This window comes from Erpetoichthys calabaricus, chromosome 13 (genome assembly GCF_900747795.2).
Source record: "Erpetoichthys calabaricus chromosome 13, fErpCal1.3, whole genome shotgun sequence".
NCBI classification, from domain to species: domain Eukaryota; kingdom Metazoa; phylum Chordata; class Cladistia; order Polypteriformes; family Polypteridae; genus Erpetoichthys; species Erpetoichthys calabaricus.
In genome coordinates, this window is record NC_041406.2 from 92787723 (window position 1) to 92801282 (window position 13560).

Below are 13560 nucleotides of genomic sequence, written 5' to 3' on the forward strand. Positions count from 1 at the left end.
TATATAGGTATATGTCGATGTGTATATGTATGTATATATATGTATATGTAGATATGTGTATATGTAGATATGTATATATATATGTATATGTATATATATGTTTACATAACCTCTTTAACACACTACTTCTCCGCTGCGAAGCGCGGGTATTTTGCTAGTAAGACATAAAAGCAAATGGGGTACCTGACGTTTCGTGGAAATATTAGATATTTCAGCCATCCCTTTTTGTCATCTTTGTCATTCCTGAAGCACCCCCGTGGTTTCTCTTCTCCTCTCATGACCAAAAGCTGCTTCTATATTTACAGTATTTACTAACACTTGAAGGATCCTGGAGACCCTGCTTACTCATATGTGAACACCCCTCCACATTAATGAATTTTTCTGCCGCCCCCATTGTTAAAAGATGCATAAAATCAAGCATGTAGCCCCTGTGATCTCCATTGACAAACACTAGCAGTAGAATGGGTCATACTGAAGAGCTCAGTGACTTTAAACGTGGCAGTGTGGTAGGACGCCACCTTTGCCACAAGTCAATATATAAAATATCTGCTCTGTTAGATGTGCCACGATCAACTGGAAGTGCTATTATTGTGAAGCAGAAGCATCTAGGAGTAACAACAGCTCAACCATGAACTGGTAGACCACAAACATTGACAGAGTAGGGCCACCAAGTGATCAAGTGCACAGTCTGTTGCTTCTAAACTGCCTCTAGAAGCAAACATAAGCACGAACAGTTATATACAAGCCTACGATTCACTAAGTCCAATGCCAAGCATCGACTTGAGTGATGTAAAGCTCACCACCATTGGACTGTGGAAACGTGTTCTCTAAAGTAATGATTCATAATTCACCATCTGGCAATCTAATTGATAAATCTGGGATGGGTAGATGCCAGCAGAACGCTACCTTCTGGACTTCATAGTGTGTACTGTAAAGTGTGGTGGAGGAGAGAAAATGGTCTGGGTCTGTTTATCAAGGTTTGGGACTAGGCTTCAATGGAGGGTACTACTAATACTACAGCAGACAATGACACTACAGACAAGTGTGTGCTTCCAACATGTTGGCAACAATTTGGGGAATCATAAGTTCCACAAAAATGCATTAAACCTGAAGCCTTCCCTAAGTTTCAGGACCCCAGAAGAGACATATAATTAGCCAAAATTCACTGAGGATAAAGTGTAAAAAAAATTATGAAAAATGCTAGTCATAACAGTATAAAAGTTGATTTGTTGCAAATCTAGTTTTGTAAAATTTGTCTTGCTTGTATGGAATGTTATTTGATTTTAATAAATTCAATAAAATGTTTAAAAAATGTATAAAAGTAATCAACATGATTCATGCAAATATTGACGACTACTCCAAAATAGTGAGATGTGAAAAGTCGCGCACCATTTCAAATTGCATCCTGGGAAATCAATCAATGACTTGCCTAAAAAGGCCTTATCGTTCAAGTCCCAAGGCAGAATGGAAAAGTTTAGGCTGTAGAAATGCACAACTGAGCAAAGGTATGGGGGGCACACTGCAAAGTTCAAGGGCGACTCAGAAACAGGCTAGTGGTGCAAGACACAGAGTAAATTTCGTACTCTGAAAATATGATTTAAAAAATTGCATTGAGCTTATCACGGAAAATTGGAACAAATGTCATGATGATGACTAAGGTGAGTTTGCTATAAACATTAACAACATATTAAATTACTGAGGCGAGTTTGTTATTTATTTTTTGCACAACAGTGCCATCTGCAGGGAGGTAGGAGGAAGTACCCCATCTGTCCATAATACAGTGATGCTTCTGCTACAGAAGGGAAAATTTGAATTTCATTAACCTGATTTTCCATCACATTTCATTGTACAAAATAAAAAAGAATGACACACCAAGTCATAAATTTAATTTTGTAGTCACTGGAGATGTTATGATAATCTTGATTTCCAAGCTCCCACCCTCGATTGACAGACAATTTGTACCTGATGTCTAGGCTTGTACAGATATTGCTGCAGGACATGATGACTCAAAGTGTCCTCCTTGTCTCGAACGCTCTTTCGTTTTTCCTCAATGGCTTGCATGTCCAGACAAACAGAACTTGGGTTACCCCGTCTGATGAAATTGTAAAAAGTGGAAAATGTAGCTGTTAAGAAAGTATAAATCCATAGCTGGAAAGTATTAGAATCCACAAAGTACGTACAGTAGAGCAGATACTGAAGCATCCACAATCGATGGCCTCTGGGTACTGAAATCCACATTTACAAGCTGGTCAGTGCTTGCAGATCTAATGAAGGCCAGCGATCCTCGCCGTTCACCCTATTATATAAAAGAAAAATTTGAGCGTGAGCATCAGTACAATTAAGGCTCTAGGAACAAAGTTACCTGAACTATTCTATGACAGTTCAGTAATTATTTATCGCTCTGATGCTGATCTTTCTGATCATAAAAAAGGTCAATACGATAGCAATTGATGAGAAGATTTCATGATTAATTAAACAATTACGGTATTTGAGGGTTCCTCTAGATCAGCGTTTCTCAACCTTTAAGTATTTACGAACCGAGTTTTCATAACAGTTTTAATCACGCCCCCCCCCCCACCCCCAACGTTTTTCTGAAAGGAACCCACTAATACCAATTTGTTTTTTTTTATAATTAATGAAATATCATAGATGCATATTTTATTTTACCTACTTAACTTTTATCGACATTTATCTAACTCTATATTTATTTTTCTAGTATCAGAATTTAGTTTAAGTTAATTTGTTTTGGTTTCAAAAGATGTATTTTTCATATTTTTGATTCTTGTTTTCGCGCCCCCCCCTTTTTGTTACTTCGGGGCGCACCCCACAGATTGAGAAACACTGTTCTAGAGTGCCTCTTTCTCTTGTACGCTTTGGCTCAAACACTAATCAGCACATCGTCATCTCATAACAGGATTAAGTTTCGAGTTTGGTATTTTTCCATCCAGCCGTTTTAGCTCTTGACCGTTCAAGAAACTGTGACACACAGAGACACACACCCATCATCAAGATACTGATGTTTTCGGTATCAGGGGGCCCTAAAATGTTGAGATTTGTCGAAAACCGGAGATCGAAATTTTTGACAAATCGAAAGCTTTCACTCCTCCCCCATATAGACAACAGGTTATTCTGTGCTTCTGTTTTCTGAATCTGCATTTTCCAAGTACCAACAGCAATGGATGTACACGTAAACACTCAATTACTCACAACACAGACACTGGAAATTAAATAAATGTTTTGTAAATAGGTTATCAGACGCATGCGAGTAGTAGGAAGCTGTATGGACCAATTAAGGGTAATTCCACGCCAGGCCAGGGGGTGGCAGGGTGTGCTAAACCTTCTACTGTTATCTCTAGAGACCAGACAAGGGAAAGCCTGTCTGACTCGTCCCTGAAGGCGTCACTTCCAGTTTCGGCGCCCAGAAGAATGGCACTTCCGGTTACGATATCGGGAGAAATTCACTTCCAGTCTTGGCATTTAAAGCTGCCATCTTAACAACCATTCAGCAGTTCTTGTTTGGACTCCATTGAATGCACATCAGTCTTGCTTTTTCAAACCCATTGCAGCCAGGGATATTATACGGGTGGCTGCCCCAAACCTTTTTAAGTTTGTCGAGTCTGATCATTTCACACTGTACAGTATGAAATAGACTATATTTGAGTAAAACGTCAAGTAAAATAATTGACTGAAGATATACAATTACAATTCTGAATTTATTCTTCCCATTATGACTGGTTATCACAAAGTCTACTGTAGGGATGTGGCAATACCAGCTTTTTGTATCCGATACCAATACTGGTGAAATTGTACGATACTCAATAGCTATTTGAAACCACGGCAAAATAACAAAAGCCCATTCAACAGTGTTTTAATAAAAGTACTGTCACTCGCATGTGCATAGGGGACAGCGGAAAGGCTCTAGTGACTGTAATTCCTTCACCACACCAGTGGCTGGCGCTGTGTCTTATTATCTTTCTCCCTCTGCAGACTGGATGATTGACGGCTGGAGCACCACTGACATCACATCTGGTGTCTGTACTACTGGACTGCCAGGAGGACTGAAAGATGGAGGCTCCGCCATTTTTGACAGTTCTGTTTGAACTCGCATAAGAGGAGTTGACTCCACAATAATTGTGTGTGTTTTTTTGACTTTTTGCTGCATCCAATTATATGGGGTGGCCATCTTGGCACCCCAACTCTTTATTGTTGTCCTCTCTTTCTTTTACAGTATCGCTGTTATTCAAGTGAACAGTACTGTGTCTTTTACTATAATCTGCTATATAATAAAATGTTAAAGTGTGCGTGTGTGTGTGTGCGTATGTGTGTCTGGTTTCTCTGAGCAATTTGGTTGGTTAGTTTAACTTTGGTGTAATTGGTCAGTTAGGCTTTGGTGATGTAATCGAAACAGGAAGTTCAAGTGTGAGACACACGAGGTGGAGTAAAAGCATAGAAGGCACTCTGAGAGTCACCTTCAAAGACGGGAAGTACAAAAGCAAACAGGAGGTAAGCAAGGCAGCTTGAAATGACAGAGTCCAAGATGCAGGCTTTACAAGAACGCACTCGAGAGGGGAAGTGCCCATCATTAGAGGTTCAGACCTGTGAGGATACCAAGGAAAAGTGTTGAAGGTACATGTAGGGCAAGTGATATCCATCCATCCATCCATTTTCCAACCCGCTGAATCCGAACACAGGGTCACGGGGGTCTGCTGGAGCCAATCCCAGCCAACACAGGGCACAAGGCAGGAACCAATCCTGGGCAGGGTGCCAACCCACCGCAGGCAAGTGATATCAAATATTTTTAAATTTACTCTATTACCTGAGGTAATGTGACTAGTAGAATATAAAACATCTATATCCATCAAGTAGTTACCCATCTATCATTTTAAGCAAGCTAAAAAGCGCCTGTGAGGTGCAGGACGCTTACAGGACTCGTGCGTGAAACTTCTGTGCATGCACAATGAAAATCAGGGAGGTAGCACAGATCAGGTAGTGATGTCTCCATCCAACATGGCTGCTGCAGCTCCGTGATGTCACACTGCCCTCGCAAACTTCATGAGGCACTGGCAAAAAAATCTTGTTTAAGCCAGTCACCTGGTAAATTTTCAGGGAAAAAGTCGGCAAACACAGTCAACGGAGAACCCAGAAATATCATGGTGAAAAATGATTTGCTAATTTTTGAAAATTAATACTACTTATCATTTACAGGATAACATGTAACCAGAACTTTCCAGGCTGTCACCTTGGTATAATTCTTACATAACAGTAAGATTCAGTTTATTTATGTATAGCGACGTGTAGCGGTAAACTGTTTTCTGAGCTAATGTAACATAATTGACACCTAATGAAACATAAGTAGGGTGGCACAGTGGCACAGTGGGTAGCACTGCTGCCTTGCAGTTAGGGTTTGCTTCCCAGGTCCTCCCTGTGTGGAGTTTGCATGTTCTCCCCGTGTCTGCGTAGGTTTCCTCCGGGTGCTCCGGTTTCCTCCCACAGTCCAAACACATGCTGGTTAGGTGCATTGGCGATCCTAAATTGTCCCTAGTGTGTGCTTGGTGTGTGAGTGTTTGTGTGTGTGCCCTGCTCGGGGTTTGTTTCCTTGCGCCCTGTGTTGGCTGGGATTGGCTCCAGCAGACCCCTGTGACCCTGTAGTTAGGATATAGTGGGTTGGATAATGGATGGATGGATAAAACATAAGTAAGCCTGAAACTGAGACATCATAAACCAGATTGCATGTGAGTATTATAAACTTTTCTCTTCATGTTTTGTGATTTCCTTTTCTTAACGAAAAGTTCAAAAACAAAGCTACTGGCTACAAGTGCCATGGATGGGCATCCCGACAGAGATAGAGGGTGATTTCTTACCCGGCTGGGAGAAAGTAACAGAAGGTCTGCATAGCTGAGAAACAACCCGGCCAGGATGCCTTGCAACTCTCCATCCATCTGGGAGAACAGAACAATGGACAGACTGGAGGAAGCTAGACACCGGGAGCAGTTCACTCCCCGTTCGACAGGTGGCAATGACCCCCTCGAGTCATCCCATAGGGTTGCATGGGATTTGGAGTGCAGAAGTGCACTCGATCGGTCGAAGGGTGCCACTAGAGGACGCTAACGGGGAAGGGCCACCCTGGAAGTGCTCCCAACAGGCAGTGCTGTACTACCGGAAACATTCCCGGGTCCATCTTAAAAAGAGTCCGCTGCTTCAGCTTGGAGAGTCAGAGTCAGGAGGCGGTGGACACTCGCCAGGAATGAGTGGAAGGTGAGAAAAGATTGTTTACTTCTTTTCTGGTTTCGTTATTTTGGTTGTGATCCTTTAGAAGGTACTGTTACTTAATAAAAAAAATCTTTTGCTTTAATCCTTTATGGTTCAGTAGATTTGTGTTACACGTCAAACTCTGTTCTAGAACTGTGCCATCGCAGTAGCTGTAGAACGCTGGAAACATTGAAGGATCTGAGCTACATGCACATCTTACCTCGGCTACATAGCTGATGGCATCCTTTATGTTCAGTTCATGAAAAACGTTCAGAATTTGGTCTCTTGATTTTTGAGCTGATCTTCGCATCAGTAGTTTGCTAAGGAATCTTCTTTCAAACTTGGCCCATCTGAATGAAGGATATTTAAAAGGAACATGTGAGAGAAAAAAAAGAGAGAAGAAAACAAAATTGCTGACTAAACATAACGGTCCTGCCTGAGGAAAAGAAAGCAGAGTCCAAATGAATTCATTCAAGGAAGTGTGCATGCAGTGATGAGAAAATGAAAGCGTCGGAGCAACAAACAAGCCAGGGTTTGAAGTGCCAAACGTACGGCAGGAGCAGTTAGAGAGTCAGAAAGAGACCAGGAGGTGAAACGAAACTCTAAAGTCTATAAGTTGTCGTTACCCAGTGTAGTAGGAGAACAGGCATCCGGGTCAGGAAGGAAGACAGTTTCCTACCCGGACGGGAGGCCAAAACAGAAGGAAAACACAACAAAAAAACACATAAATTAACAAAAACATGTCAATTATAATCATAACATTTTAGTTTTCTGAGTAACAATTCATAAAACAATAATGTCTGTCCGAATTTCCTGCCATGAGAGCTCAAAGTGTGGTGTGTGCCTTACTTGTCTCTCATGTAGTTGTGTCCTATTTGTCCTGAGATGTCTTCAATGGCAGACAGGATATGATCAAAGGCCTACAAGTGTAAAGTGACACAGTTAATTGAGACCAAACAGATTCATACTGTATGTCACTTGATGATTCACAACAGGGCAATAAATTACAGTAAGACAACATGACAAAGCCTTACGAAACACAATCAGCCAAAAGATTCATGGATAGAAGAACAAGAAAACAAGACCGTACAGTAGTTATGATTGGAGGCAGTTGCCATTGTAGGTGACCTGCTAGATGACACAATACATCCATCCATTATAATAATAATTCTTTGCATTTATATAGCGCTTTTCTCACTACTCAAAGCGCTTAGCAATTGCAGGTTAAGGGCCTTGCTCAAGGGCCCAACAGAGCAGAGTCTCCTTTGGCATTTATGGGATTCGAACCGGCAACCTTCCGATTGCCAGTGCAGATCCCTAGCCTCAGAGCCACCTATCCATGCAAAACTTACAACCCGCTATATCCTAACTACAGGGTCACGGGGGTCTGCTGGAGCCAAACCCAACGTGCAAGGCAGGAAACAAACCCCGGGCAGGGTGCCAGCCCACCACAGGGCACACACACCAGGGACAATTTAGAATCGCCAATCCACCTAACCTGCATGTCTTTGGACTGTGGGAGGAAACCCACACAGGAACGAGGAGAACATGCAAACTCCACGCAGGGAGGACCCGGGAAGCGAACCCAGGTCTCCATACTGCGAGGCAGCAGCGCTACCACTGCACCACCCTGACACAATACATGCCATTTTCTATCCCACTTAATCCAGACCTTGGGTGGGATGGAGCCTAACTCAGCTAGCACAGGACATAAGGCAGAAACAAACTCTGGTCAGGGTGCCAGTCCACACACACTCATACACAAACTGCAAGGCCATAGCATCACCAGTTCACCCAGCCTCCATGTCTTTGGACACTGGTAGGAAACCAGAGCTCCCAGAGGAAACCAACAAGGAAAACATGTAAAAAGAACACGGGGAGAACTGGGGACACAAACCCTGATCTCCTCACTGCGAGGGCAGCAGCGCTACCACCCAACACAATCCATATCGACCCCCAATAGTTTAGTTACATTTCTATATTCCTAGAATATGACCAGGAGAAGTATAACAAATAAAGGGAGACAATTCAATCCATCACGCAAGACTAAGAAAAGAAAATGTGTGCATACGCTCTTGACTGTGTGGTCTCACGACCGTCTCTAATTCAGATCTCGTAAAATGAAGGCTTACCCTGCCGTGGAGCTTCTCGTTCAGAAGGGGATCCCTATGTTCACTCCTCTTAACTTTTAGCCAGCTGACTAGAGGCTTGATAGTCAGGCCCTAAAAAGCAGACAGTTTTATTAGAAACACATTTTATCTTAAGAATTAAGGTTTTGTGAGATTTCAAGATTTTACTTATGTGTCACATGTACACCCTCATGGGTATCGTATTATGTGATATCATCTACTGTTCAGTTCTGCTCTGTCCCTGTAATATTATATTGTATTGAGGATGACTTGTGTTCTGTTCTGTGTATTGTATTTGTCAGAAAGTCCTTTGTCAGGTTGAATTGCGACCTCTAATGGCAGAATATTAAAAATCACTTGTGGCGCTTTTCCTACATATTTCCGGGTGAAAGTTCAGGCTTCGCATGTCTTTCGTTCCTTTGTTTGCTTGCTGCACGTTGTGGGAATAGTTTGTCCTTTTCTCTTATCACTTGAGCCATTAATGCTGTGCGTCCTTACGGAAAAAACACAGCAACAGGAATTAAAGTACTTGCAGAGTTCAGATTGTGCTTGAAATTAATCTTTACCTCGATATTGGAAAAGGAAGTTTACAAACAAAGTTGTACCACCGTGGAGTTAATAGCGGCACCTCCCATGACCAGACATCTGATCGTGTCTACGGTCGTTTGGACTTTATCTCACCCGCATCTATTACACCAGCCTGTCGTACCGAGACCAGCTCTCAATTTTAGTATTGTATCCATCCATCCATTATCCAACCCGCTATATCCTAACTACAGGGTCACGGGGGGTCTGCTGGAGCCAATCCCAGCCAACACAGGGTGCAAGGCAGGAAACAAACCCCAGGCAGGGCGCCGGCCCACTGTAGTATTGTATTGTATTTATTGTATATACTGTACTTGCAGATAAGTTCTCCCGTGTATAAGTCGGGACTTGATTTTATCGTATAATTTCCGGTATTTTATAATGTCGCTCGTATAAGTCGTATGCGGAAAACTCACGCTATTGGTCCAAGAGATTACGATATGCTAATGCCCACCTGAGAAAGTAACCACGGAGCACACGGCCTTTATGTTCTATGTGGGTGCGGCAGTGCGCTGTAACCTCTCTCTCGGTCTCTCTATTGTGCCAACGTGACCACACGGTGATACCGCAACTATTCTAAAGCAGAGTTTGCACTGTTTTCTGTTTTTTGTATCTCACACCCTCATGCACCTTTATCGTAAGAGCATCCCTTATCTACGATGGAGCACTCGATCAGAAGAAAATATGAAGCTGGTTTTAAATTAAGTCGTTGAAGTGGCGAAAGAAATTGGTAACTGCGCTGCTGCAACAAAATTTGATGCGTCTGAGAAACTGATGAAGAGATTGGAAGAGGCAAGAAGGTGTAAAAAAATGTAAGGGTCGCATTTTTGAACGGGCGTATACGTCGGGGTCTGATTTTATGATCGATTTTCAAAGTTTCAAGACCCAACTTACTGTATACGCGAGTATACACGGTGCCCCCTTTTTTTGAAACCTACTGCACGTCCAACCAACCAAGAAAGGGGTCTCTCTCTGAACTGCCTTTCCCGAGGTTTCTTCCATGTTTTTCCCTACAACGGTGTTTTTTGGGAGTTTTTCCTTGTCTTCTTAGAGAGTCAAGGCTGGGGGACTGTCAAGAGGCAGGGCCTCCTGTTAAAGCCCATTGCAGAACTTCTTGTGTGATTTTGGGCTATACAAAAATAAATTGTATTGTATTGTATGGGTATACAGTGAGCAGTTTGTACTGTGCAATTAAATTAAAAAGTATACATTAAAAGTGGATATACATGATATTAAACAGGTGCAGACAGAACTATAACCATTTAAAAAAAATAAATAATAGTTAAAAAGGTATAAATAATAGATGAATATGTTGGAAAATTTAAGGAATGCCTTACAAGATGACCGGTAGTTATTTTTATTGCCTGGGACATGAAGCTCTTTCTCAGTCATTCTGTTCTTAAAGATCTGCCAGACCTTCACCATTTAAAGTGGCTCCAGAAATTATCCTGGGTACCTTGGTGGTGCGCCTTTTTGTACGGGGGTCCTGTAGGGGACACTAGTGATATGATGAGCTCGGCCAAGCACACGACTCCTGTGCTCCTTTTTTCAGGCAATGATGGGTCCTGCCAGTAGGCTTTTGACGGCCGTGTGGTAGGACCACTTCAGGACTCTTTTTGACACTCCTTCAGCTGTCTGAGATGATAAAAGCGCCACCTTGTCTTTCTTTTTGTGTGTGCGGACCGTGTTGATTCCCTCCTGATGTTGATTCCCAGGTATTTGAAAATCTCAACCCTCTCCCCTGCAATACCATTAATTTACAGAGGTGTGCACGGAGTTCTTGCTTCTCATTCTCCCTGCTAAAATCCACTACGACTTCTTTTGTTTTGCTGATATTGATGGCAAAGCAGCCCATCATTGTACGTCCTTTGGACCAAAATCAGTAATCCCAGTTGTAGCTACAAGAGGGTGCCACTGAGCCCCAAACCACAGACATGATGCCACCCTAGAAACCCACTCTAGAAATTTCTGTTTGTTCTTTTACTTTCTATCATCTCTAGGATGCACATTGCCGGTCACCGCCATCTTAGAGATGAAGCATGATGACTTAGCACGTCAGGTGATCTCTGGACGCATCCACTCTACTACATTTACATTTAAAAATGCAGACTTTAGCCTTTTGTCAACGTGGCTCCGGTGTATTTAACTCTGGAAGCAGAGAGTTTTGAAATCAGCCTACAAAGCTGTATGGGTTGGGTGAAAATGCAGACCTTCAAAAACGTGAACTCTACTCACACTCTGATTTGTTTTGTGTATATTACAGCAATACTGTCAAAATGGCAGGGAAGTAATGTCTCCAATAGAATTCTAAAATTTATACTAAATAATTTAAAAAGGTTTAAAAGCAGAGATTCATTGCAGAGACATCATAAAAATAAAGATTACAAAATATTGCTAAAAAGTAATATGTTCAAAAATTGAACAGAACAATTATTATAATCATTATTGCAAACAGAACAATTTAGGGGAATATTTAACTGGATCCTTATAACATTCAAGACAAACAGTCAAGCAGATTTCCTGGACTATTTCTTGCCATTGCTAACATTGTGCACTTTTTATTGATGTGCGTAAAAAAATAACCATTTATGTATAATTTTCCATACAATCCATGCAACTTAAATTAAAAATTTCAGTGGTCAAGAAAGTGTTGTTAACTAGGAGCCCCAAGCATTACAGAGTTTCTAAGCACTTAGTTCCATACATTTCCAATAAGGGCCACTAGAGGGGGATATCAACAGCAGACCCTGGCTAGTAAGAAGGGCAAGTACTGAATCTTTATAAAGTGAAAGATTTACTCTTCACAAAAAAATTATTATAATAATAATAAGTGTCTTTGTGCCTGCCTGTGTGTCTGTCCAGTTGCAATTCTTCTGTCATTCCAAAGGATGGCACATCTCAAACATTTTTAGTAATAAAATGCAATGTGTTTGTCATTTCAATAGATGGCACATTGACGCCTTTAATCGGCTAGCTAAAAAGATTACAATATGCAAGTGGGGCCTGAGTTGCCTTGAAAGCTTGCATATTGTAATCATTTTGCTTGGTTCCTCATTACATCATTACATCCATAATGGCAAACACGGTACAACACCCTATCTATCTAGTACAATAGATGGCACATTAACACTGCTTTGACAAATACCATATAAAAATGGCATATAATAGAGACTTATGCATTGCTTTTGTTGTTTCAACAGATGGTGCATCACAAAAATTAACACTGCTTTTATGAATCCCATACCAAAAACAGATTGTGCATCACAAAAATTAACACTGCTTTTGTGAATCGCATACCAAATGGTATATAACATTTTACAAATAAGAGTAGACCATTCGGTCTATCAGTCCCATTTGATTAGCTAATAGCCAAGCAATCCCAATAGAGACATATCCACTGTGTTTCCCATTCCAATAGATAATAATTCTTTGCATTTATATAGCGCTTTTCTCACTACTCAAAGCGCTCAGCAATTGTAGGTTAAGGGCCTTGCTGAAGGGCCCAACAGAGAAGAGTCCCTATTGGCATTTACGGGATTTCGAACCAGCAACCTTCCAATTACTAGTGCAGATCCCTAGCCTCAGAGCCACCACTCCGCCTAGATAGATAGATACTTTATTAATCCCCAAGGGGAAATTCACATACTCCAGCAGCAACATACTGATAAAAACAATATTAATTAAAGAGTGATAAAAACACAGTGCAGTTAAAAAGTCCAAGGTGGAGAGTGCGAGACAGGTATAACAGTCAATAACTTTGTATAATGTTACTGCTTAGCCCAACCCGGTGGAATTGAAGAGTCGCATAGTGTGGGGGCGGAACGATCTCCTCAGTCTGTCAGTGGAGCAGGACGGGGACAGCAGTCTGTCGCTGAAGCTGCTCCTCTGTCTAGTGATGATACTGTTTAGTGGATGCAGTAGATTCTCTGTGACTGCCTGCTCAGCGCCCGTCGCTCCACCACAGATGTCAAACATTAACACTGCTTTTACGAATCCCATACCTAATGGCATATCACAGAGATGTATGCATTGCATTTCTCATTCCAACAGATGACGTATCACAAACATTAACACTGCTCTTACAAATCACATACCCAATGGCATATCACAGACACACATGCATTGCAAGGTTCACTGCCAACGCTAACACTGAGGTCTACTTAGAGTTCAAAACACATCTTAAATGGGTAGCACAGTAGTTCAAACCATAACAAAGCTCCGTGGAGCACAAAGGCAAAATGGAATTGCCTGTTAGCAAAGGCTAACCGAGTAGAACAAAATCCCAATGCAGATATTTAATAAACAGTTAAAAAACAGAGCCAATGTCACAAAATGCAAAGACTCACAAATCCTGCAAAACTCACAAAAGCACAAGAACTCAACACTCCTCAGCACATTCAAAATGAATCACCAGGAACTGTGGGAGACCCTCTGGATTTATAATGCAGGGGGCAGTACCTGGCAGTGATCAGCAGGTGGACCACCTACAAATCACATGGAATGTACTACAGCCTGCTTACATACATAAATAAAATCAGAAAGAATGCACATAATCAAAAAAATGTAACATTCATACAATTCATATAAATTAAAAAAT

The 13560-nt window shown here is 41.5% G+C and overlaps 1 protein-coding gene across 1 annotated transcript in view; it reads right to left on the reverse strand.

Moving 5' to 3' along the window:
* Positions 1–13560, reverse strand: part of LOC114663779 (sodium/hydrogen exchanger 3-like) — a 72457-nt gene that overhangs the window by 14839 nt on the left and 44058 nt on the right. The window contains 5 exon segments of the mRNA XM_028817703.2: positions 1963–2092; positions 2181–2296; positions 6470–6599; positions 7099–7169; positions 8382–8471. Coding sequence (XP_028673536.2) covers positions 1963–2092; positions 2181–2296; positions 6470–6599; positions 7099–7169; positions 8382–8471 — 537 coding nt within the window.